General features: G+C 36.6%; 2 protein-coding genes and 1 long non-coding RNA gene across 4 annotated transcripts in view; 2 read left to right on the top strand and 1 right to left on the bottom strand.

The window, feature by feature from the left end:
- LOC105433512 (uncharacterized) overlaps positions 1–27161 on the top strand; it is a 209225-nt gene that overhangs the window by 130642 nt on the left and 51422 nt on the right. The window contains exon 1 of one of the 2 annotated variants that reach the window (XM_011648870.3): positions 26281–27137. The exons of the other annotated variant lie outside the window; for it this stretch is intronic. Within the exon in view, the coding sequence (XP_011647172.2) occupies positions 26991–27137 (147 nt within the window). The 5' untranslated portion in view covers positions 26281–26990. Of the gene's footprint in view, positions 1–26280; positions 27138–27161 lie in introns of those variants that run through there. 2 annotated transcript variants of the gene reach the window in all.
- Positions 1383–25927, bottom strand: Col4a1 (Collagen type IV alpha 1). The gene is made up of 27 exons (XM_089073140.1): positions 25550–25927; positions 24685–24730; positions 16993–17134; positions 16146–16370; positions 15321–15796; positions 14848–14982; positions 14666–14773; positions 14096–14317; positions 13776–13967; positions 13595–13711; positions 13301–13465; positions 12797–13099; positions 12325–12708; positions 11757–11963; positions 11491–11659; positions 11127–11257; positions 10392–10830; positions 9937–10286; positions 9487–9753; positions 9220–9391; positions 8646–8891; positions 8084–8449; positions 7498–7713; positions 6782–7153; positions 5910–6081; positions 5183–5297; positions 1383–4318 (listed from the first exon to the last, which is right to left on the bottom strand). The coding sequence occupies exons 1-27, from the start codon at positions 25567–25569 to the stop codon at positions 4061–4063; spliced, it is 6015 nt and encodes a 2004-aa protein (XP_088929266.1). The 5' UTR covers positions 25570–25927; the 3' UTR covers positions 1383–4060.
- Positions 22150–23235, top strand: LOC148937377 (uncharacterized). The gene is made up of 2 exons (XR_016138429.1): positions 22150–22641; positions 22837–23235. It is a non-coding gene; the product is annotated as an uncharacterized LOC148937377 (long non-coding RNA).

The following is a 27161-nucleotide window of genomic DNA, read 5'->3' as shown; positions in this document are numbered from 1 at the left end:
ATTTTTTAATTTTATTGTAATTAATGCTGGATTAACAAACATAGAAGAAACAAAATAGATTTCTTGAATTGTAAAATAGTATATTAATTGTATTCTTATGAAAAACTTGATCGTGCAGCCATGTTACTTCTCATTTAAAGTCTACATTCCGGTTTATCTCAGCATAGGGTAGTCAAATGTTAATGACGCATTCAAATACATCACATCACGCGTTTGTAATATCACATCTCTCGTTATGTCGAATTCTCTTACAAGGAAAAATTATTTAATATATATTATATATTCATTATTTTAGTCGCTTAAAGAAATGTGTAGTTGGCTCTTCTTTGGATGCTCGTCTCTGGTTGCTATGCTGAACACGTTGACTTGACTCCAAAAAGACCCGTTGACAGCGTTTCCGCTAAAAATTTCTTTCTTACATATCACTGTCAGATAAACTGACGTAATAGTTTTTGTCAGTAAAATTATTTGTCATAATCTGCAAGTTAATAAAAAGATGTGCGGATATACCTGCTACACAAATTTTCTTCATTATAATACTTTAACATCGCTCTGACGTTGTACACCGACAATGCTTTTATAATTTTTATCTTTATATATATGTATATAAATAAAACTTAACGAACGATTACTTTTTATAGTAACTATTAAGCTTGTTATACATATTATACTACTTATATTTAATTCAAATTGTTCCAACAATTAAAAAAAGCTTTTGCATTCTATCTTCATCTAAAGTATATATAAAACATTTTATTAGTGTTAATTATTAAATAAAAATTATAGAAAATTGTAGAATATAAATTATAAAATCATTAAATAAAAATTAGAGAATTATAGAATATATAATAACATTAAGGTATAAGATACATCTCATTTGGTGACATAGGATTAATTGTGGCCGTTACAAGAAGTTGAATAGTAAAACATGTGACATGTGAGGAGCGATATATCTGAAAAATAAATTCGCGTGCTGTAACTCTATGCCTTTCGAGTGCCGCGTATTATATTCTGGAGCACTCAAAATATCGCGTCTATGGGGTCGATTTGATGTATGCGCGAGGAAATGTCGCAGTATCTCGACGAAAGAGTGCAAGCTCCGCATGCATTACGGACGCAGCATTGTGTTCCGTTCCGATTCAATCCTCATGCCATTCAACAAGGCGCTTGTTCACACTCCGATCGAACGTGACGTTCACAAATGCGAGTGAGAGGCGGCGCCGTTTGCACGTAAGAAAACGAAAACATATGCTAATGAATCAAATGGCGTTATCAGCCACTACTAGTAGAAAATAATACGCAGCTACGTTCCGTATCACCTTCGCGTTTGCACTCCGATCGAAATCTGAGAAGTTGATATTAATAGCCTTCAAATAAATAAATTTTTTAGCCAGCGTAAAATCTGCTTTATTTCGTCAGAATAATGCAAAAAAGTACATATATATATATATATATATAAAATAGTAAATATTTACAGATTATATTACATCTTTTTGAAATATATTTCTTACATTTATTAGGTGACGTACATTAATTCTTCTTTTTTATTTTTTTCTTATATCATTAACGACTTTGTGATAATATTGGAGAAACCTGATTTCAAGTAATATTACTTGTATTTCTTACATTTATTTAAATATCAAGCTAATTTCACAATTTCGTTTCGAGAAAATCCAGAGATTTTAAAAATAGAAATATCAAATACATTGGAAGTTAAATTTTATGTAGTGTTATCGATCTCATTGCAATAGTTACGTTATCAAAACTTCGTTTGATTAAAAGATTCAAGAAATATTTTTGAAGAGAATATTTTATAAATTATACGAATAATTGCGTGCGAAGCAAAAAGAAAATAAATATATTTGTTTCCTACTTCAATTATTTTTAGAAACTCGCAATTTTCAAGCTCTTTCTGAAATGCATTTTTATCGGGTTAATTATGATTAAATGGCTTTTGACTAACACTGATCTTGATCAATTTCTTATAAAATTCTACGAGCGTTTCAACTTTCTTGACACGAAGACAGGCTTTCGAAACTTTAAAGTGCCTTACAACGTTAGTGTGCGCTAGCGATTTCTTTTCTTGAAAAACAGATTACCATAACGAGACGACGTTTGAGCATACGCGTAAAATCGCTACGAAAAATCACGCGGATGACAGTTTACTCGCGTGCTGCACAAGTAAACGAATGGCTTTGCGTGTAACGATGTATAAAATATATATCATATCATATACACCTTGCCTCAGGCAAGATTAACAGCTTCAAGATCTTTTGTCGAATTTGATTAAATTTTATCAAAAATTTAATAAAAAGTTATTCCTTATCACATTTATTTATCTTGTAAGTATGAGAGAATTTAAAAATTAATATATTTCTTAAATTTATTTAGAATTTATTGAAAATTGAATTTATACTTATGTTCGTGGAATTTAATAAAATGTTTAAAATTATTAATTTTTATTTCTATGTAATATTAAAAATCTTTTTTTTTTTGTTATGTTTATATTTTTACTAACAGAAAATGGACGCTAATTTATCAAAATCTAATCTGTCAAAATCATTTTTGTATACTTATGCATATGTTTTGTACTTTCGTATTGATGAATTTTTATCGTCAGATTACTATGATTATCGTCTACAATAAAAGTACAACTGTGTCTGCAGGTAAAATAAACAGTAACAATAGCGATTAGCGAGACTAAAATTCTTTCTTACTTTCGGGATAAAATAACTGCTCCGCACAAAACGTCCCTTAGATTTAATTAGTGTCTTGCAATAATTATGCGCGCTGCGGAAAAAACCCTCGAGGAAGTGTTTCCTACGAATGTGTAATTATTAAAAGTACCGTCTGCACATTTTTCTATTAAATCATATAAGGATATGGATATAAATCCAATGAATGCGAATATTAAGTCTCTTTTATCGTTTACAAAATATTCGTATAAAATTAACGAGCCAATATGAACCGAAAGAATAATCACTTTTTTATCATGTTTTCTCCCAGATTTAATAAAAATCATTCATAATTACGAAAATTAATATACAAAAATCGTTATTGCGCTCTATTCAGGTTCGGATGTAAACAAGTAAAAATGAGTCAGTGAAGTTTGAAAATAGAATTTTATTAGCTACGTAGCAAAATACCTATTTATTTAAATATTTGGCGTCACACGATTTACCAGACTAAGATCATTTATATTAATATACAATATGTAAAATGTGCCGTATATTGGATATGGGCAGTGTCCGTGGTGGTACGATAAACTTAAACTTCAATACGAGATTCATACGAGAGATATAAATATATATTATTTTACATGCTAGAATAGAGTACGCTATAAAGGCACTTGCTCTTGAATAGTTATACACATATATATATATATATATATATATATATATATATATATAAAAAGAAGAAAACACATATGGCGAAAAAGAGGAAGCGCGAAAACAAAAGAGCGGGCAACGAACGAGAAGGGTGGCTCCTGGAGAAAAAAAGCTGTCTGCAAAGTGTCTTGACAGTTGAGGAGCAAGGAGGCAGGAAATAATGAAGACAAGACGTGGTTGCGGAACATGTCCGAGGCAGAAGGAATCACAGGAGAAAGGGATACGTTCGTTCTCTTTATTTCTCGACGTCGTCGCTCGCAGATCGAGCGAGGTCCTCTGAACTTCCGTTCCGTCGTTCCATCGCGAGACGTTACCTTGCTCTTTTCTTCCTTGTTAGGTCGAAAATCGGAACCAGCGCAATTCCGACAAGTTCAATTTTCCGTGTTGCAAACGCGATAAAATGTATCCCGCGCGAATCGCGAACGCGTTTTCATCGTCTCGAATAAACATAGAGATCGTCTTCTGCGTGGAATCTCTAACGTCGAGACCTGACCCCGACGAAATTGTATCGGTTTCAATCGCTGCTCGTTTATTTTCATAATGACAGTTTCGTTTCTATTCTCGTGTAAAAAAAAAAAAAAAAAGAAAGGAGAAGAAAAGAAGTATGTCGTGTGTAATGTGTGTATGTGTGTGTATGCACGTGTAATGCGTGTAAACGGCGACGCGCACGTCTACGTATTCTTTATACAAACTTGGCAGCGACTTATTCGGGATCTAAGGTTGCCCGCTTTTAAGGTCTGTTTTTCGGGGCTCCTAAACTGCTGGCTGTCCTCTATGCTCACCATCCAGAAGCTATACTGATTAGAATAGTAATGGCAGTGTCCTTTGGCGCCGTTGCACTCGATGAACGGTGTGGCGCGGAAGTCTTCCAGGCAGGAACCGGAACTCGACAGGGACTGGCCACCGCCTTGGGAACCTGCACCGGTATGCTGAAACACAATGGCAAAGAATTATATTCGACGAAACAGGTACATAAGCGCTAATTTTAAATTTCTTAATTCTAAAGAGGAATTCGCATTTTCCTTAAATATTACAAAAATTGTGACTGGACCGCGTCATATATTGGCTTCCTAAACTTTGGCGTCGAAATGCTGAGAAAGAATCACATCTCGGATAAAATTGATCTTTCTTTCAACGAGAGACAATCTTTGTCTCCTGACAGTTCATAGTGATGAAGGTTTGCTTTATTTCGAACATGATTGATTTGAACTTTTCTATCTACAAACTGAATATAAAACGAATCCCAAACTCAGACACTCTTTTAAGAAAAAAATAACTGTGTAAATGTGATAAGAGAAAAATGAAATTTTATATGACATATAATTTATTTTAATAAACTTGGATGTCAATGTATTATCGGTATTAATATTTTTTATAATATATAATAAATATTATATATACATATTAAATCTACTTTCTATAATTTATGTTTATCGATCCATTTTATTAATTATTTTATGAAAAATAACTAATACGTATCAGAAATTTTATTCTTTTACATGAATAAAATTGCCTCACTTTTCTTGCAATTCCATTTTTCTGCCGTAAAATATTAAAATATTTATCGAAATTAGTATCACGCGATTTGATTCATCTTACATTTTATATTAAATGCTTTATCTGTTCTTTTCAGTTTCATATTTTTGAACAGGTAAAATATAATAAGATAATTAATTTAATATAACTTCAATAACATTAATGATATTGTTAAAAATTATATTGCTCAAGGAAGGAGAATATTAAATACGAAGTTATTTCACGTTGTAATATATAATGTGAAAAAAATTATTTACCATTACAAAACTATAACCGATCCAAAGACCGGTCCATCCTGCCGGACATTCTGGAATGCTTATCGATTGACTGTGTACCGCTATCACATTAGCTGGCACTTCGCACACCACGCACCTGTTATAAAAATTACAAAATTATTTGGTTAATAAATCTATGCAGTTATTCCAAATATCAACTCGTATAATATTCCAAAAATATGTATTAATAGAAACCAAAAATAATCGTATGCAAAAAAAACGAGTTTTTTATCATTCGTAGAAATATGGCAATGAATACAAATTGAATGTGGTATTAGTTTTCTTTTTTTTGCGCTGTTTCTTTGATGACTCATATATACTAAATAGATTCCACTTAAGAAACTTGCATATTTTTAAATTAATATATTTTATAATGTATCTCAGGAACGTAATTAAATACCTCGATAATATAAAAATCTAACAAAACAATATTTTTTATCCAGACTTTAATTATAGAAAATTAAATTTTAAGCTGAGAAATAAGAATTTAAAGTTAAAGAAACAAGTTAAAGACATGATAATGAAAATTAAACAATGATGCTTTTTTATAAAATTCCTATTACAATTTAAATATACGGTTAGTAGAATATTCAGTGTCGTTGTATCTTTTATAATTATTCTCTTCAAAGAAGTGCAGAAATTTTTTGTGCTCTCATAATAAAAATCTAGACTGCATGCAATATGTATAGTGAATATCATAAAAACATACCTGGAGATATATTCTTCTATCGCCCTCTCTTCAACGGGCATCATGGGAATTGGACTATTGGTCGACAGCCAGTAAGAACGATCATTGCGAGAAGCATAATGGCAGACGTTGTTGACGTCGCAGAACAGGAAGGGTATCGTGGAGAATTTTCTTACACACGAACCAGCGTAACCTGTTTTGTGATAATTTATGAGACGAATTTGATTACAAATGAACACAAAAACAGAATCGCGCGTGTAGCGTCGATTCGCTGCCATTATAATTTCTTCGTTGCTTTGAGATCAAGTTGAGATATCATATGATCGTGACAGCTGACACTGAGGCAGACTCGCAGAAAAAAAAAACAAGCATGACTTGTTTTACTAAATGCAAATATTAGCTTAATCGATACTAAAGAGCCTGTGAATGTGCGAAAATATGAGATACCGTGCATATAAATTCACTGAATAATGAATTTAAGTGTTTATTATTAATGTTCAAATACGAGCCGTGACAATTTAATCCAGATAATCGGAATTAATCGCACGACTCGCGTAAATCTCTGCCGAACTGCCTCCATAGAAAATGCGGGTGAGAAAGTAGCTGGGTTTATGATAATATAATCCGATAAAATTTTAATAATAAAAATCATAATGAGAGATCTTTCTAAATATTGTTTTCTCTAATTTTTCAATTCATTTTCATTTCACGCGAAAACGTACGCCTATAAATAAGAGTGAGAAAAACATTTTAAACGTAATTCCAGAGATTACGCTTCATTTTACTATAATAATTTTAAATTGTTATATTTGCACAATCATATATTGTATTTTAAAGAAATGAAACCTTATTCTCTATATGATCATCATATTATTTATACGACGTAAGCTTACCTAAATCTTGAGAATGCGCTCTCTCGTCACCATCTGTGTAGAGTAAACTGTATCCCTCCCAAAGTTTAATATGGCCTGGCTCGCAAACTGGCACAGTTTCACTTTGGCTATGTTTGACCAGAAGAATACCGGTAAGATAGTCAGGTGTTGTTTCGCAGGGTGCACCAGGTTCGCCAACAAGTCCTGGCGCACCGACAGGACCTTGCAGACCTGGTAGACCGGGTATACCGACAGGTCCTGGCAATCCCGGTAAACCAGGAGGTCCCGCTGGACCAATGTAACCTTGAGCACCTTTAATGCCATCTAGACCAGGGAAGCCGGGAGGACCCGGAACTCCCTTCTCTCCCGGTAGACCAGGTGGTCCGGTTGGTCCTATAAAAACATTGTAAATTTGTAATTTTATAAATGCAACATACGTTAGGTAATCAGAACTAGTAATATTTCATATTCTAGATAAAAAGAAGATAGCGTAATAGAAAACTGGCACATTATATCCTAAGTGGCATGTTATATCCTATAACATCTTTTCAATTATATTCCAATTATATTCCATTATATTTCATATTTTTATATTTCATATTTTTATTGTATTTTAAATTATTGTTTCTTTTTATAAATTCATAAAGTTTTTACAAATAATTAATATATATATATATATATATATATATATATATATATATATATATACATATTTTGAAAAATGATTATGAACATACCAGGAAGTCCACGATCTCCTTTAGCTCCCATAGGCGGTTCGATGCAATCCTCACCCTTTTCACCTTTCTGACCCACGTAACCAACAGCACCCATTAAACCAACTACACCAGGATATCCTCTATCACCCTTCTCACCAGGTATTCCAGGTAAACCAGGTACACCGTCCCTACCTCTGTCACCCTTTTCTCCTTGTGGTCCATCCAATCCACTTGGTCCTAAAAATGAATAAACAATTATATTACCGATTTTTTAATGCACATTATGATGTTTTTCATAATGTGTCATAATGTCATTTCTTTTAATATAGAAAAAAAAATATATTTTCTGTAATAATATAAAAATATAAGATAGACAGTAGAATGATGATATTAGATAAATGTAATTACTTATTTATAGTAGTGTTTTTAATAATTAAAATTTTTATATGTCTAAGAATATTTTTATGAATGTATATTATTTAAATATATATATATATATATATATATATATATATATTATTTATATTATTTAAATAATTAAATTTATTCTCTTTCAAAAATTATATAATACTTAAAATTAATAGAAAATAAATATAATAATCAGCACCTGGAAAACCGCGATCTCCTTTTTGTCCTGGGGCACCGAATAAGCCAGGCGGTCCTTGATCACCCTTCGGACCTCTATCACCAGGTAATCCTGGTGTACCTTCGAGACCTGGAGCTCCATCACGTCCTGGTGGTCCAGTCAAACCTGAGAGTCCTTGATCGCCTTTTTCACCTTGCGGTCCAACTGGTCCATAAGGACCAATGTCTCCTTTTGGCCCAGGCAAACCAGGCAATCCTGGTTCACCTTTCTCGCCGGCTCGTCCAGGGAAACCATCTCTACCATGTTTACCCAGTAAACCGGGCAAACCCTTTTCGCCCTTTATTGTAACTCCAGGAACTCCAGGAATACCAGAAGGTCCTTGTTCACCTATACAAAACATATAATATTTAATAAATTATATATTTAAAAAATTAATAAAATTTTTATAATATAAATGAAAAGCAATATTATATTTGAATACTTTCCTTATCTTTATTAATCTTTATTATATATATTTATAATTAAATTTTTTTATTATTAGCAATATTAGCAACATTATATACAATGTAAATTGAAAATATACCTTTAGGTCCAGGAGCACCGTGAGGTCCGGGAGCTCCTTCGGGTCCAGGTAGACCTCTATCACCTTTTTCACCATCATAACCAACTATACCTGGTAAACCTTGATCACCTTTGTCTCCTTTTACTCCAGGAAATCCAGGAATACCTGGTTCACCCTTTTCACCCTTAATCTGGATTGTTGGTCCAGGGGGACCACGATCTCCTTTTTCTCCAGATGCTCCCGGAATACCAGGTAATCCAACGAGCCCTGAAATAATATAATTTTAATTTTATATTATTTTATATAATTTAGTTTGATATAATCTAATCATTTTAATATATAAGTCCGAATTTCACATATTATTAAAATGTTAATATTTATCTTGCATATAAAATGCACTCTTAAAAATAACACAATATAATAAAATAATTGAAATCTTATTTTAAATAAATTTAATACATGCAATTTAATTGCAAAGTAATAATATTTTTAACAATAAATGAATAATAAAATTTTGTCTTTAACATATTTTTTATTTAAGCTAGTATCACAATAATAAATATTCTTTTTTTTTAAATTTAATAAAATCAATTACCTGGTAATCCACGATCTCCTTTAACACCATCAAGTCCAGGCCGACCAGGAGCACCTATCTCGCCATCAAGACCAGGAAAACCAGGTACTCCTGGTGGTCCGATATCACCAACTTCTCCAGGAAGTCCGTCTATGCCTGGAGGTCCTGGTGCTCCGGGTATACCCGATGGACCCTAATAATAATAATAAAAGAAATAAAATTATATAATTACAAAATATTTTATTTTTTAATATGGCCATTTTATAATAGATTAAAAAGAAGACTTACAAAGTCGCCTTTTATTCCAGCGAATCCTCGTACGCCAGTATCACCTTTTTGACCTTGTAATCCCGGTAATCCATCTCGACCCGATAGACCTGGCTCACCTTTCGGTCCAGGTAATCCATCACGTCCCGGAACTATTTTGCCAGGTTCTCCTTTTGCTCCATCGATACCATCTCGTCCTGGAGGACCTGGTGGACCTCGTATTCCAGGCATTCCTGGCTCACCTTTTTGTCCTTTTTCTGATACTTCTCCTGGTTCTCCTTTTCTTCCCTGAATACATAATTATATATACATATACGCGCGCGTATGTGTGTGTGTGTGTGTGTGTGTGTGTGTGTGTGTGTGTGTGTACTCATTACAGTAATATATTTACAGATATATAATTTATATAATTATATAATAAATTATATAGTATAATTACTATTATATAATTATAAAATTGAAAATATTTACCGGTGGACCCGGGAAACCAGTATCACCTTTGGCTCCCTCATAACCAATCATTCCTGGTAAACCAGGTGCACCCGGTAGTCCTTGATCTCCTTTTGGTCCAGATAAACCGGTACGACCAGGTTTTCCTTCCATACCTGGTAACCCAGGGAATCCCGGCGATCCTTTCTCACCGCGTTCACCCTTTATACCTGGTATACCATCCAATCCAAGTCTACCTGGAGGACCAGGTAATCCTCGTCTACCAGGATATCCTTTTGATCCATCAATACCTGGTTCACCACGGTCCCCTTTTGCGCCTGGAAATCCTGGGAGACCCGGTCTACCAGGTTCTCCTGGTAATCCTGGCTCACCTGTAAGTCAAGTAATTGTATTTAATAAATTATTGTATTTATTATTAGTAACACTTAATTAACATATCTTAAATTTAATGATTTATAAACTGAATTACTTTATACCTTTGCTTCCATCTGCTCCTGGAATACCAGCAACACCTGGAGGACCAGGTGGACCAATCAGACCAGTGTCTCCTTTTTCACCAGGTGCTCCTGGCAAACCATTTATTCCTGGCATACCAATGTCTCCCTTCTCGCCAACAAAGCCTGCTAATCCCGGATAACCTGGTGGACCTTCTTTTCCTGGTGGTCCAGGAAGACCTTTTTCTCCTTTCTCACCCGGAGGACCTGGTAAACCAGGACTACCTTTGACAGATATTCCTGGTTCTCCTTTTTCACCCTTTGGAGCCGGAGTACCCGGGAAACCTCTAGGTCCTTCCCGACCTGGTTCTCCTGGGAAACCCATAGGACCCATGTTACCCTTATCACCACGCGGGCCAGGTAAGCCTCTTGGACCTACTGGACCAGGAGCACCGATTGCGCCAGGTGGACCGGGTGGACCCTGATTTTTAAATTTTTTTAAATTACAATATTATATTATTAGTGTTTCTTTATTGATAAATTACGTAAATAATTATTACGTAATACATATATATATATATATATATATATATATATATATATATAGTATATATGATTATGTATTTATTGTTTATAACTTTGATTTTATTAAATAATTAATTATTAATAAAACATTTTATTTATAAGTGTTTATATTCATTATGTATAAAATTAATAATAGAATAGTTCTGACAAAATGAAATATTTTGTCACAAATTCTTTATGTAATGTACATACTGAGAAGCCTTGCAATCCCTTATCTCCAGGTAAACCATCTTCACCGGGCGGTCCAGGTTCTCCTTTATCACCAGTTAAACCTCGATCGCCTTTGAAGCCTTCCTTAAATTCTTCAAGTGGCGGACATTGACCTGATTATAGATACAATACCATATAAAATCATTAAAATATATATATATATATATATGTGTGTGTGTGTGTGTGTGTGTGTGTGTGTGTGTGTGTGTGTGTGTGTGTGTACATATTTACATATTTAATTAATATGTAAAAATTTTTGAAATATGTAAAAAAATATAAAAAAATTAATTAAAAAAATTTCTAACAAAATATGTAAAAAAATTTTTTTAAATTAACGAAATCTTACCAGGTTCACCCTTTAATCCGTACAAACCAGGTTCTCCTTTTTGTCCTGGAAATCCTGGTCGACCTGGTTCTCCAGGTTCACCTTTTATACTTAATCCTTTTTCTCCCTTGAATCCAGGTGAACCTGATCTTCCTGGGACACCGTCTTGTCCAGGAAAACCGCGATCTCCCTAAAAGTGATGAGTTTTATATTCTGATATACAAAAAAAAGTTTTGCCAAAAAATATTATGTCTTTTTAATAATTATAATTAAGAGATTAATCGTACTGGTGTTCCTTTAAGTCCTGGGAAACCTTCGAGTCCGGGTCTGCCCTTCTCTCCTGGAGGCCCTTCAGGTCCTGGCGGGCCTTGTCGACCAGGTTCTCCACGTGCTCCTTTATCACCTTTCTCCAAATGAAGCATACCCCATGTCACTGTTGCTGGGTTTCCAGGGTTTCCTTGAGGTCCTGGAGAACCGGGTATACCATCTTTTCCCTTATTGAAAAATTGATATATTTTGTTTTGTTTAACAATTCACAATTGAGATAATATATATACATCCATATATTATTTCATTTTATTAATTCCATAAATAAATGTTTTTATAAAAATATTTTAAGCAAAAATATATGAATTTACTTAAAATTATCAGATCTATATAATATAATAAAAGAAATATATCTCATCTCTGTTTTTTTTTTAAAGTTTCAGGTGATTTTTTTTAATTCTATTAAATATTATTTTACTGTAAGAACAAAATACATTTATATTATTAATTCGTTATATTGAAATATAATTATTACACAATTAATAAAATAAACTATAAAAAAAAATAATAAAATTAAAAATAATATACCGGCAATCCCGGAGGTCCGATTGGTCCTGGTAGACCGTCCACTCCAGATTCTCCAGGGAAACCACGCTCTCCGGGTGGTCCTCGAGGTCCGGTAAGCCCAGGAATACCATCCGCACCACGATCTCCTTTAGCACCTCGCAGTCCCGGTAAACAATCTATACAGCGACCACCAATATCTCCTTTTTCTCCAGGCGATCCAGGAAGACCTGGTAAACCATCTCTTCCTGGTGCTCCCGCTTCTCCAGGCTCACCGGGTGCACCCGGTGCTCCTGGAATACCATCCAAAGAATCTCCCGGTCGACCTCGGACACCCGCATAACCTCGTTCTCCCTTTTGACCCTTCTCTCCATCCAAACCAGGCGTTCCATCCATTCCTTTTGGACCCTATAACAGATATAATAATTAAATTATTTCTTTTTATATAGTAATATTTTATATAGTAATAATTGCAAGACTTGATTATATATTTTACCATTATCGATAATCCTTTTTCTCCGGGTGGTCCACGTGGCCCCACAGCTCCGGGTGGTCCATCGAACCCACGTGGTCCTGGACCTCCAGGAAATCCAGTCAAGCCAGGTTCACCCTTTGTACCTTTTTCTCCTGGTAAACCTTCTGGACCTGGAATACCAGGTAATCCTGGACCTCCTTGTGGACCTATTGGTCCTCTTGGTCCTGGATCTCCTGGGAAACCGTCTGCTCCACGCGGCCCAGTAGGTCCTGGAAAACCACGCGGTCCTTTCGGACCTGGTGGTCCCGGTCTTCCTTTACCTCCCTACAATAATGCACAATAAAAACATAACTTTAGTTTTAAAATGAAAGTTATACTAAATGAACGTTGCTAATGTTACTGTACTTAATGTTCGTGCACCTAAAAAAGTATCATAGAAAAGTATCATAAAAAAGTATCATAGAATTGATAATTATACAAAAATATTTAATGATATATATTAATTACAACAAACAGTATACTTACTCCCGGCGGTCCAGGAGGTCCTCGTAAACCTGGAACACCCGATGGTCCATCTCGACCGGGTTCTCCTTTTTTTCCAGGTCGTCCAGCAAGTCCTTCTAATCCATCAATACCACGATCACCTTTTCGTCCAGGAGGTCCAGGAGGTCCAGAAAAACCATCTCTACCCTGGTATCAAAAAAATAACAAATAATTTTTATAAAATTTATTAAAACTATTAATTTATTAATATTTCTATTAATTAATTTAATATTTCTGTTATAATATTATAAAAAGCTTATATATCAATAGACTTACACGAATGCCTGGAGCTCCTGGGAGACCTTTTTCTCCTTTTTGACCTGGTCCTCCATGTATACCATGATCACCTATGACTCCTGGTTCTCCCTTTTGTCCTTCTGGTCCCATTTCACCCTAAATGTTCTTCTAGTTAGAATATATTATAATACAAAAAATTTGATAATATTTCCTGACATACTTTGTCTCCTCTTGGGCCTGGATCTCCAGGCGGACCGATCACTTTTACGGCTCCTTGAAATGGCAGCCGATCAGATACCGAAATACCCGGAGGTCCTGCTTCACCTTTATAACCTTTATCTCCCTTTAATCCTTCAAATCCAAGACCCATATTTCCTTTCTCTCCTTTTGGACCCGGTATTCCAGGAGCACCCTGAATTTATATTTATTATCGTATAACATCTTGAGATATTTTAAAATGAAAATTATATTTTTAATAGATTTAATTTTACTTTTAATAAATTTAAAATTGCACTTTAATATAGATTAAGTGATATTTACATAGGGACCTCGTTCACCCTTCGGGCCAGGTGGACCTCGCTGTCCCTGAAAACCAGGAGGGCCGGGAGGTCCTCTTACACCATCCAAACCAGGTTCGCCTTTTTGACCTAATGGGAACTTACCAGCATATGCTGGCTGACCTTTTTCTCCCTTGGGTCCAGGTATACCTGGTAAACCACGAGGTCCTGGTGCTCCAGGGACACCATCACGTCCACGTTCACCCTAGAAAAAATATAACAAGATTATAATATTAATATAAAAAGAAATATTTTATTTTTGTTTTTTCACAAATTTTTATTCTGAATTTTTTTGAATTCTATTAGATATATATTATTATAAAGTTAAAATAATAAAATACGCATATATTAATATAAATTGTAATATTATATTATAAAAAATTTAATCACTTTTATTATATAATTCTAAGCTTGAATTATTTGATATGTTCTTTAAATATTTTATAACTTTTATATTTTTATATTTAAAGAAAACTATAGAATTTGATAAAACAAATAAAATTAAGCAACTTAAACAATTATTAAGATTTTTACGTTTTACAATATTACTTACATCTGTTCCGTTGCAACCGTCACGACCAGGAAAACCTGGAGGACCCGGGGGTCCTTGTACTCCAGGCACACCATTTATGCCAGGAAATCCAGGCATGCCCATTTTTCCCTTTAATAATATGAAATCATTTTTTGAAAAAAAAAAATTCAGAAATAAAGTTATATCATACTAAAGATACTTACTCTATCACCTTTCGCACCATGCGGACCTTGTGGCCCAGGATCTCCTTTCTCACCTTTAGGTCCTAAAAGACCTTCTGCTCCTGGAAACCCTCGTTGTCCCTTAGGACCTTGCGGTCCGATTATTCCTGGTGGTCCCTGAATAAGAATATTATAATAAATTAGACTATCAATATTTTAAAAAACTCTAAAAATCACGTAATAAAAAAAAACATATAATAAAAAATATAAAAAATATATTTTATTAATTATCAAGATATAGATTTTTAAAATCTACAATTAACAAAACATTTCTTTAAATTTGCGTAAATTATACATAGAATCTATCTTATTTCTATAATCTTCGTTCTATTTTATAAATAAAAATGCTCTTGTGTGAAACAACTATGCAATTTCATCTATTAAATTTATAATTGAATATTTTAACTGTCATTTTAACATCCTCAATATTGTATCGTCAATCCTCGAAAACCAACCCGCGATCCCTTCTCGGCGAAACACTTGGGCACACAGCATCCTGATCCGGTGCAATTTCGCGGTGCTCCGGGCATAGGTACCACTTGGTAATTGCTCGGATAATTTTCATTATCTCCGGAGACACCGTAACCCCCATAACCACCGTAACCACGTCCACGATCGCCGTCATCGCTTCCACGACCACGACCGTAAGCATCTTCGGTTCCACGACCACGACCGTAAGCATCTTCGGTTCCACGACCACGACCGTATGCATCTTCGGTTCCACGACCACGACCGTAAGCATCTTCGGTTCCATGACTATCACCGCTACCATGACTATAGGGATCTCCACGACCACCACCGTAAGCGGTTCCGCTTCCATGTCCATAGACTGTTCCTCCCGTGCCGTAATTACTACCTCCTCCATAACTATTATCATAAGGATCGTTAGAACCTGCTTGACCATAAGAATCTCGCTCGTTTTCACCAGCACCTAAAAATAAATAGTTGTGATCGATTAAAATTATCCAAAATGTGTTTGTTTAAAAAATTGCTTCTGTAATGTAAGTAGATTTTTAATAATATTAAATTTTTGAAGTCATATTTCAAAATTATCTTTAAATACATCAGAAACTAACAAAGATGTGAGAAGGAAGATTTCTATTTCTTTAAAAAACTGAATTTCTAATGTTTTAGAGCAAAGTGCTCTATGTTAATTCTTTAATAATATTATACGATTTGCATCGTATTTCTAATTTTATTAACTTCCAAATTTAAAATAAGCATTATAATCGATTATAATCGCACTATCCATTATAATTTGCGAAGTCAAGAATAATTACCGCTATATGTACCCTCCAAATGACCATTGAGAATTTCGGATCCTGACGCGCCGCCACTGTCAGGATATCTGTCGAAGCCATTATATGTTCGGTCGGGATAAGAAGGATCCGGGTAAACTTGATTGTGAATATCGGTCCTATTTCTAAGATACCAATGCCGAGTTCTCTCATCCGGATTATAATGACCAGCTGTGAAACTGTCGTTCCGCCTTTCTTCCTCGTATTCTAGACATGCCAATCAGTAAACATAATATCGGGATTCCTAATGATAATTTCCGAATTTACTCCTATTATGAATACTACCAAATTTTAGGGAACGAAAGAATTTTCGTCGTTGCACGCGACGAAAATTGATAGCTCGCTCGAAGACGAATCGTCTGCACGAAACGATATTAGAGCGTATAGTATTTCGTTTTTTAATATATCTCAATACAGAAATTACAAATATATAAAATATGATTAACTATCTTATTATATAAAATATCTTCTTCTTATAGAAAATACTAAATTAACTAAATAAACATGTTCCTTATATAAAAAAATTTTTTTTTTTAAATAGGGTTTTCTACGAAACAGAAAATTAATATGAATTTTCATTGTTTCAAATTTCAAATTTCAAAGTTCAAATTTCAAGTTTCAAATTTCAAAGTTCAAATTTCAAGTTTCAAATTTTATTGCAAAATTATGGCAGTATCGTCATTCCTAGTAAATCCTAATTTTTACATTGCCAGACGATATAAGGATGCTAGATGGATTAGGAAAAGAAGGATGTAATTATCGTACTTCCTCCTATTTCTCACATAAATCATAGCAGCGAAAAGCATGAGGCGGCATGTTGTCCAAGTACCTTCGTTGTCCGTGATGAACCCTTTGCTTAAATATCTCCATCCCGAACTGTCATAGTCGTCATCGCTACCGTTTGTAGGCTTTCCAATATCCCCTCGTTCCAATGGCACGACCGGCGGTGGTCGTCCTGTGTAATTATATTGCTAAAACAAATATTCTGGAATGAAAAGCTCTGTAAATGGAATCGGAAAAGTATGAAGCACCGGTGCGATCAATAAAAATGCAATATCAGCCGCATTTATTCTAAAAGTGCAGATAAAAGAATTATCAATCATTATTTATCAAATTTATAGAACTATATTCGGGTAATAATAATCATGATTAATGGTATGATTGAGAAAAACACGAAGAGAAAATCGAAACTGGAAATTTGAAAAATCTATTGTTTAAAATATTGCGTTATAAAACATAATATGACTGGATGCAATCAACACTTCTAATTTAATGATTATTTCTTTTTTATATTTTCTGACCACTAATGCAGAATGTATAAATATCAAAATTGAGTTTTATTGGGAAGAGAATCGATTATAAAATACTTTGTTTTGTTGAAATAAATTAATTTTATAATTTTATAATTTTAATGTATGTAAAAGATATTTTTATGAAGAAACAATAGAAAAGTAACATTTTTAAATTATAATTTAAAAATTATTGAAAAATCGTTGGAAAAATTAATCTAATATGATTTGTACATATTAGATTACATGTGATTATTCAATATATCGTGATGTATCTCTCAAATTTCACGTCCAGAATCAATTTCAAGTTAATTAAAGAATCTTATTACGCGAAAAAAATTAATGTATATTTTAATTTATTTCTATATGATAATTCAAAATATTTTGAGTTTAATATTAATGCTTAGAATTAATATAGAAACTGTATAAATTTAAATTGTCTCTTCAATATCGCTCGTAAAATTAATAGATGAAAAGCACGTCTTTAATTTGCAGAAGATTTGCAAGTGAGATTGCTTCCATATAACGATAAGTTGACCCGTAGCCCCGCATGTGCCCATTAAATGGTATACTTCTTAGATTTATAGGTATGCGTTCCATGACACAAGCGGCGCGGCCGTAAATTTAACGAGCTCGCATTTCGTGTGGCCAAGATTTACGCTTTATCCACCGAGTACATCGTTCTTACAACCTCATGGCAAACGATATGATGATACAAAAAGAGCTGCTTTATCGACCGATTATATGAGCTTGAAGAGGAGATAAAAGTACCATAGCGTTCATAGTGGTCACTCCTAATGTCTTCACCGTGTCTTTTTCCTTTCGCTTCTTAATCTTGGTGGTCATTTTTATTTGGATTAATTATGTTATCAAATCGGAACTTTGATGGAAATATTATTTTACAACAGAAAAATGTAATGTTAGCACTCAATCTTAACAATTCTACGGATAACTGATAATTTTATAAATGATAGAAGAGGATTAATAAAGTTGTTCTAGCGAAACTGTAATTAGATTTCTAAATTGTGATTACAACGTTGTTGTTGTTTCTTGATATCTTATGTAATTTCAAAGATTACATGTGCAGAAAATTATCTATAAAGCAGATAAAAGTTATATCTTGTTATTTTTAATTATACATAATATTACTTTAGTATATGTGATTTAATTAATATTAGACACAGTTTGAAAATACGTATAATTTATCAAATAAAATAATAAAATTTAGTTAAATTTATAAAAATATGATAAATATAATTTATACCAATATATTTATTAGCTTTAATGCATACATTATTAATTATTTTTAGTTTTTTTATAATGGATTAATATTTCAACATGGACGATATTTTAGCGTTGTAAAAGCAGAATAATTGAATTAAAAGTAATATATAACATAATAAAAATTACTTTGTGAGGAAAAATTATATATTATACATAATTAGCGTAAATATTTACTAATATATACTTATATTTAATGCAAAGACAACATGAATGTAAAAGCATCGTTTCGTGGCGACGGGTGGCAGCGAGCGCGTACAGATTTTGCAGTGAGTGCGTCATCGTTTTCCTAGAAAGTCATTGTCTTGCCCTCGTTTTCACGTTTTTGTCCTTTTTTTGTATTCCCGGGGACGGCACGCGCTGACAGGAAGTGCGGGGAGATAGTCGGTTATCGTTCCGAGATGACGTACCGCCCTCGTCTGTACCACACATGCACCACGTACGGCGATAGAGAGAAAATGACGATAGTGTCCTTTTAAAATTTCATTCATCGACATGCAATCGTAAAACTTGAAAGAACGACCAGTTTCTCGCGTAGACGCAAGAAATCACTAAAACTCAAATATAATGACAGATCGCAGGTATGAGCGGGGATTTTCTATCGAATTAGATCAGAATGTGTTATAGGAAGTGCAATTAACACGATCGTTCTCTCTCATTTATCTTTCAAATTCTGTCAAATTCAAGATTTATTTTGAATTTTAGAAATTACAAAATAAATCTTGCAATCGCAAATTTCAAAAGAGAAAATTTTGAAATTATAGATGTTTGTTATTGAAAATGAAATGAATATTTGAAGAAAGAAAAGAGAAATTTTATAATCAGAAGAACAGTCAATGATTAAAAGAAATCGATTCCATTTCGTAAAAAAATTATCGAAAGTTGCCGAGTGTCGTAAATTAGGATTGTTCCTTCCAAATTATCTCATGTTATCATAGGTTAATCTATTCACTGAACATTAATTCTAGATCTAATTCCGTTTCAAGTGGACATGATCCGCGAAATCCGATAATACAGAGATACTCGTAAATCGCGCAAACAGTTCAAAGCATCAAAGCGACATGAAATCGTGAATTCTCTCTCCCTTCCCCCCCTCTCTCTCTCTCTCTCTCTCTTTCTGTCTCTCTTCCTCTCGTATCTTTCTCTCTCAATACAATCAATTTCGACTTATTGCATACTCATACATCATTATGCTCGCACAGATCGTGCAAAAGGGGAAGCAGAAAATCAAAGCCGCGCACGGAAATTACTCGTGTCGGCCGGTAAACCTAACTGGCAGGAAAGCGATGAGAGGGTGGAGGTTTCGTCTCAATGATAAACCCATCGTTCAACAATGAATTGACCGATCTATAGATAGAGCGCGCCGTACCACGCTGCGAATCTGCAAACCGTGAAATTATCCTGCCCAACGTTACACGATTCATGAGTTATGCAGATGATAACTGCCAGAGCGAGCTGATGCCGTGCCAGATGATGTACAGATTAGAAAACCGTTTAGCACATTCAATCTCGAGTATGAATCGCGTGCGACAAGCTGCGATTCGACGTATGCAAAAGCGTTGCATATTTATTATATTTAGTTAATTATCTTCAGCAAAACTCAATATGTACGTTGCGAATAAATTAAGATTATTATATTACATATATTATAGAATGATTGAATTATTTTGAACAAAAGTAGTGATAATCTCTGAGATAATATTAAAAATTAATTTATTTTACATTGTAAAATTTTATTTTAAAGTTTAACAATTTGAAATTTGATTTGTTATGAATTAAGTTGTTACGTTGTTTAACATTTAACGAATTTTTATAAATTAACCGTAAAAATAATGGAATGATACATGTTAAATAAAAATATGCTCCGGATCGGAAAATCGCGCCATTGTTCCAATGTCGAAAGAAAGTTAATATCTTCATTATTGGGAGGGTGCTCTTTTTTACGTTCTTTAGGCTTTAAAAAAACGCAACGGTATATTTTCGCGTTTAACCGAGAGATTCCACTCGCCGTGAAAAAGCGGTCCAGACCGAAAATCATGCACATTAACTTCGCAAATCATGATGCAGCACCGTGACCAGGTCAGGTTAACGTCCCTCGAGCCGAGTCAAGATACTCGGATACTAATCGGTCGATTTACAATCATTATACCGATGGTTGACGACGAATAGTCAAGAGAACGTTGACTGAAGAAGCAAACGACCCTACGAGATCGGGGCTGATTGAAATTCGCTCGTGCGAGGATGATCCATGCCGGCAATTTCGTTTAACGAAACGCTTAACCCAATTCTCTTTTATCTCTTATACGAGATATCTTTTCGTGACGGTTCAAGAATTGTCCCTTTTATCGCCTATCTCGGCCGCCTTCGTGAATCCGCGATTACGCAACGCGGAGTATATTGTGACCGACCGCACGATGGCTGCCTGTCCCTCCTTCGTCCATCCTTCCCACCCCTCGGCGACCTTCTTCGTCTTCTCCTCTTCTCTTCTCGGTCTTCTTCTTTTTCTTCTTCGTCTCTTTTTTTTTCTGCATCGAGTCTCGACCCGCTCGCGTCTCTTTTTCATCTTTCGCCGTCACATTCGAGTCCGGCGTGTTTAACGACCGCAGCCGACCGCTGACGTTAACTTTACGTGGGACGGGGTATACGCTAATTCGTTACTCGAGATTTTTTCTGATCCCGAGGCGGCACCACGCTTATTCATGAGCATAAATGCGCGGCGGCATCATATGACGGGATTCCGATGCGTCCGCCGATTTTAATCTGCCTCGCTCAACCAAGCGGGGAATTTATCGGGGACACAGAGGGACGCGAAGAGAAATTTGCAATTCAATTAATTAACAACAACAAGTCAAAGATGCCGGTATAGAAACTTGTTGACTTTGTGAATTGCAGAATGTTGATCGTGGTTCTTATGTAATACTTTGTAATCACAACAAGTCTCAAAGTTCTCATTAATCTTGAATCTTTAATGAACCTTTTTCAATCTTTATCAATTAAATCGCACACATCAATTCATCATTGGTTGAACTTTTCAAGAGAGAGAGAGAGACAATAAAATAACATGAACATAATCTTTCATAGTAATTCTTAGACCTTTTAACTTCGTGTTGAACACGAAGTGAAAGAAACAAGAAATATTTACATGATTTATAAATAAATATTTTTTGTTTTCCTCATTTAATTTATAAAGCAGTGCGAATGATTATATATATTAGATATTTCATTAAAAATACTGCTGTTCTTCAAATTCCTAATCTCAAATATCCTACTCCGATGTCACACAAACAAATCGTTGGTGCTTCCGCAGCTCCGTAGCACGCCTACGTGACAAAATCGCTGATCCGCGAGACTCAACGACGGGGAAATCCCCCCGTGTATTTTACCGTGCGAAAAATTTTCGAGTGAGGAAGAGATTCTTCACCTGAAGAATTGCGAATGCAACGGGGAGAGCGAGTGCAAACGGGAAAGGAAACGGGAGAACGGTGCTGTTTTATCCCGGTGCGCCCCCGCGGGCTTCCGACCAGTCTGCCAGTCTCGGGGAAATCAAGTCCCGAGCTCGCTCAATTGCCGACTATTTCCAGTAGTGACTAAGCTGGCTCGCGTGCATGGTGCGCGCATACGTGGCGGCGGTAATAAAATTACAGCGAGCGCAGTTACTACGGCGCCGTAGGCGGACTGGTCAGTAAGAGACGACTGCCCTATTTCGGATCTAACACCTTCCCGTTTCCCGCCTGAGAGGAAAACGTAAAAAGAGCCGCGGAGGTCTCGGTAACGAGACGTGGAAAATCGGAACAGAGAGTGCCGATGGTGAATGGCGTGCCGCGATCTTATCGATCGCCTATCTTTGGAACGATCTGTATTGATTATCTAGGTTTACGAGAGATCTATCTTGAAAGGAGGTCTGTTAGGTATCTCGCTTCTATCCCGTAAATGTTTGAATAGCTTCTTCTATATTTAATATAATTACTTCGAAATAAGCGAAAAAATTACGTATGACGTAATTTAAGCATTTTATGGGTCCTTTGTATTGATATAAACCATTCATTAGCTTTATTTATCTATTAGTTTATAGTTTATTATGAATTGGTGTAAACTTTATGTAGACAGCATGCAGAGGAACCTTGCTGACGTCATTTCGTGAATAGAATTCTGATGCTTCCCACTGCGCTACTTAGTTCTGGCCGAGCATTCCAAGAAATTAGGTCGAAGAAAGATTACGAAAGGGCGATGCGAATAGATATGAGAAGAAGAATCTAATAATTGACTGCTATCACTACCGTATCACTACCAACAGCAGAAGCTACTAAGAACTAAATAATGTAAATAGTATAAGATTTGATACATAACAATTAATTTGAATGATTAATTCTATTATAATAATTTTATATAATTTATCTTTAATAATTATTGAAAACTGAAAATTATCCAAATCTTAGAAAAATTCCGCATTTTTATAAAAATATTGATCAAATTAAGAAGAATAAATATTTTATATACCGAAAGCTTACATTTTATTTGATAAATATTGATACATCTGAATTTCAATAGTTTTAAGCACATTTTCAAATATAAATAAATTCTTGAAGAAAATATCGAGACGATGAAAATATACTTGATACAAAATTATTTTAAGGAATCTATTATATCTCTAATAATCAACAGAAGTTAAGTATTAAATTGCATAATCAAATAATAGATATAAATGAAATTAATTAGTATCGATCGTTTCGTCTTTGTAAATACTGTTATTTCTAATTTGGACGCAAAGACCAATTAACGCAGCACGATTTAGCAAAATTCTGGTCAGTTTTATTACGTCCTCTACAATCACCGCTATATTTGTCATACATCTTGGTAATTTTCCATAAAACGACTCTTATCGCCGGGTAGCAGTATGTAACGCGCTTAAAATACAGACCCCGCCACTTACATAAAACTCCCCTCTCCCTTCTATTCTCTATAACATTTCGCATACGAACGAAGTGCAATGCGTATTTTGCTTTTACACCCGCATACGAGATCTCAAAATTAACAAGTAAAATTTAACGCTCAGACGCAAAACAGCAATGCATCTTTAATCGCAACGCGTAAGCGTTGAAAATTGCAGATTTACAGTTCGCCATTTATTTTTCAGTATTTCGCATATCGTTCAATCAACTCTAGGAGAACGTCGAAACGCGGGATACTAGAAATATTTTTTATAAATATCTCTCTATCGGGGAAAAACGAGAAATGCGCGTGGGTGCGCACGTGCGGCAAACGTGATAAGATCTCTCTTCACAAGTTCGGTGTTCTCAAACTGCACGCGCATTTCGACGACGATCGCAGCGAGCCACGATCCGACCAATTGAAACGCGATCCCTCTCGATCTCTCGGGATCTATCTTTTTCACTCGGCGAACAAATTGCAATACGTGCGCACGCCGTAGGTGCACGTAGCTGCGGATGCACCAGCTACGCGTCAGAAGTGCCTGCATCGAATAGACGCACACGCATGCGATCGCGTTGATGAATGGACCGACGAAATAATGACCGCGAGCAATGGAACTGGTCGCATCAACACGATGTACCGCAAGAATGCAGGTATACAATCAGGTACATAAACAATATGTCCGAATTATGCTTGCCTGATTTCCCTGTTGGCACGTTGATCAAACGCAAAAAAGAATTTGCCGATTTCAATTGTGAACATTGATAATTTTTTATAACACCGTTAAAATTGCGCCGACTCGCGCAAAAATTAGGTAGCACTTTGAAAACACTAAAATAACAATTAGATTTTTTTATAGTTAAAATATTACTAAAAAAAAAAACATGCGCTATATTTTTTGGAGAGTATTCTGAATTTTGCAGCGCGCGTTACAGAGAAAGTAAATAAAGAATGGAGAAAACAAAACAAGAAATTATGTGAAAAAATTCTGTCACGAAAATGAATAATATATTTTTACATACCACCCCACTAACAATCCCGGCCAGGCAAACTGCGAATGCGACGAATCTGAAAGCAAAATTGCATCGGAATGTTATTTTATAGAGGCATATTTAATCATGTCAAAAAAGGAATAAGCGGAATAATAAAAAGGAGGAAAATTGTGCAAATGGCATAAAGAAAGATGGAAATATTTATTTAAAAAAAATATTTTATTCGATGAAGTTCATATTCTTCCGAAAATAAATTTGACGATTTTAAAAATTAAATTTTTGCAACATTGCATGAAAAAAAGTATATATTTTGCACAACGTTTAAGTACATTTACTAAATTTGTTCGAATCGACACATATATTCAAAATGGAATGGAATTAACGATTTCGTAAGGAATCGCTCTCGCGCAGATTCAACGTCGTTGAATCAGTAAGAGTAAATATTTGTCACTGAGGTAAAAGAACCCGACATAACGAAAGAAAAAGAAAAGAAGAACTCGCGTGAACGAGGTGAAAAAACGCGGAAGGCACGGGGTACGATTCGCGGCTGCGTCGGAGCTACACCGGGAAGACGATCTCCTGCGCGCACGCGAGTTCACCTCTCGCGATCGTCCTTGGGAGGTCCTCTCACCTTTCCGCGGAAACCTGCGCGTAACGGGGGTGAAACTATCCCCTCCGTGAGACAGAGCGCGATCGGCCCGACGGGCGGCGAGCCAAAAGCAAAAACGAATGGCGCAGGAAACACCCAGCGGGCGAAGAAAGAGACGAAGAAGAGGAAGAAGAAGTAACGAGAGGATGAAGAGGAAGCGACGGCCGTGGAAATCGGGCCGAGGGAAGAAATCGGAGTAACGCGACGGAATCGGAAAAAAAAAAATGAGATTAATAAGAAACTCACCGCAATCCCAACCGGGTCATGTCGACCTCCCTATTCCTCGATGGGTCTAGGGAGCCGAGAAGCACAGGCTAAAGCACCGAGCACCGCACAGACAGGCAGTCACAAAATATCGCGCGGAACCGGGCACCGAGTAGACCGATGGTGTGTGCGGACCGTCCCATCCAGGGAGGTCTCTGAATGGACTCCGGGTGGAGGGAAGGAAGGAAGGTGGAGGCGGCGGTCGCGCCGAGCCACGCCAGCTAGAATTCCTCCGCCGAAAGGATCGGACCGGATCGAGAAGAGAGTGCCTTCTCTCGGCCTTCCGCGACGGACGACGTCGCGCGCGCTCACTCGCTTCGGCCCGCTCGTTCGTTTTCCCCGACGTCGACGGGGGATCGTCCCCTCTCTCCCGTCTTCTTCCCTCGCTCCTGCGAGAAGAGGGCGATCGCGGTCTCCTGCTTGGCTGCTTCTGGTTGAACTCTGGGTCCGCGAGACGGGAAGAAGAAGAAGAAGAGAAAGAAGAAGCCAAGGAGCGAGCGAGGGAGTGCGCAAGAGGAAGGGGAGGAAGGAACGAACGAACGTCGGAGTACCGTCTCTCCGGGGTTGGTAGGGGAAGAAGAAACAGCCGAAGAGAAAAGAAAAAGGAGGAGAAGGAGGAAGAGAGGACCAAGAGAGGAGTAGGAGGAGGCGGTGGAGTGCCGCTGGCCGGCTCCGAGCCGAGCGCTCGCTCGCGCGGTCGCGCGTCGCACGAGGACTGTTGCGCGGCCGCGAGGGACTCTACCGGTGTCGGTCGCGCCGGTTCCGAGCTGCCAGCCCGAGCCAGCTTACGGAACTTAGTTGTACCGCGGGGGGCAGAGCGGGGCCCGTGTCAAGGAGGCCGCACCACCGCCGAGCGTGCCGCGTGAGAGTCCGACGAGCGCGTAAGGATACAGCGCGCGAACGAGCGAGAGGAAGATAAAGAGAGGGAGGAAGACCGATCAGGGGAGACGGCGACGGAAAGAGAAAGAGAGGAGAGGTTGGGAGGAACAGAGACGCGGAGGAAAGAGGAAGAGAAGAAAGAGAGAGAGAGAGAGAGAGAGGGAGAGAGCGCGCGAGCATCTCCTCCACCGCCTTCGGGCCTGCCTTGTGTCCGCCCGTCTGTGTGTAGCGATCAGGAGGACGGGCTAACCGGGCCGTCTGTCTGGCCCTTCGACACGCGGTGCGTCGACAGGCTGGCCGACGACGAGCTTAACGGCGCGGTTCCAGCGCGATACTGATTCCGAGCCGCACGTCGTCGCCGCTGAGGCAAAGGAGAGAACGATTTCTGGGGCACCGCTCTCTCGGGGACCACGAGAGACAAACGCAGCGCGGGAAGAACTGGACCGGAGGCATCCCTGGGATCATTCGCGGAACCGCAGGTTTGATCAAAAGGTAGAGAAGAGGAGGAGGAGAAGGAGGAGGAGGAGGACCCCAGGCCGACACGATGCGGCCCAGGGCCGCGGCGACGTCAAGAATCATCGGCGACGCGAGCCGCGGCATCTCGCGGCCGGTCCCGCTCGTCCTGCGAATCACCTGCGTCCTTGCCCTACTGGTGCTTGTCGCCACGTGGATACCAATCGCCGAGGCTGTGGTGAGTGCGAAACGTCTTTCGGTA

The sequence above is a fragment of the Pogonomyrmex barbatus genome, unplaced genomic scaffold (genome assembly GCF_055798465.1).
Source record: "Pogonomyrmex barbatus isolate J1 unplaced genomic scaffold, ASM5579846v1 scaffold14, whole genome shotgun sequence".
NCBI classification, from domain to species: domain Eukaryota; kingdom Metazoa; phylum Arthropoda; class Insecta; order Hymenoptera; family Formicidae; genus Pogonomyrmex; species Pogonomyrmex barbatus.
The sequence above is the reverse complement of the archived record's forward strand: the minus strand, read 5'-3'. Positions and strand labels throughout refer to the sequence as shown.

Coding starts and splice junctions, on each gene's coding strand:
- Col4a1 (XM_089073140.1), bottom strand. CDS start 25,569: ATGACCCGGTTGGGATTGCG. Junction 17,135..24,684: donor CCGGGATTGTTAGTGGGGTG/GTATGTAAAAAT, acceptor TATTTGTTTTAG/CAATATAATTACACAGGACG. Junction 12,709..12,796: donor AAAAAGGATTATCGATAATG/GTAAAATATATA, acceptor TATCTGTTATAG/GGTCCAAAAGGAATGGATGG.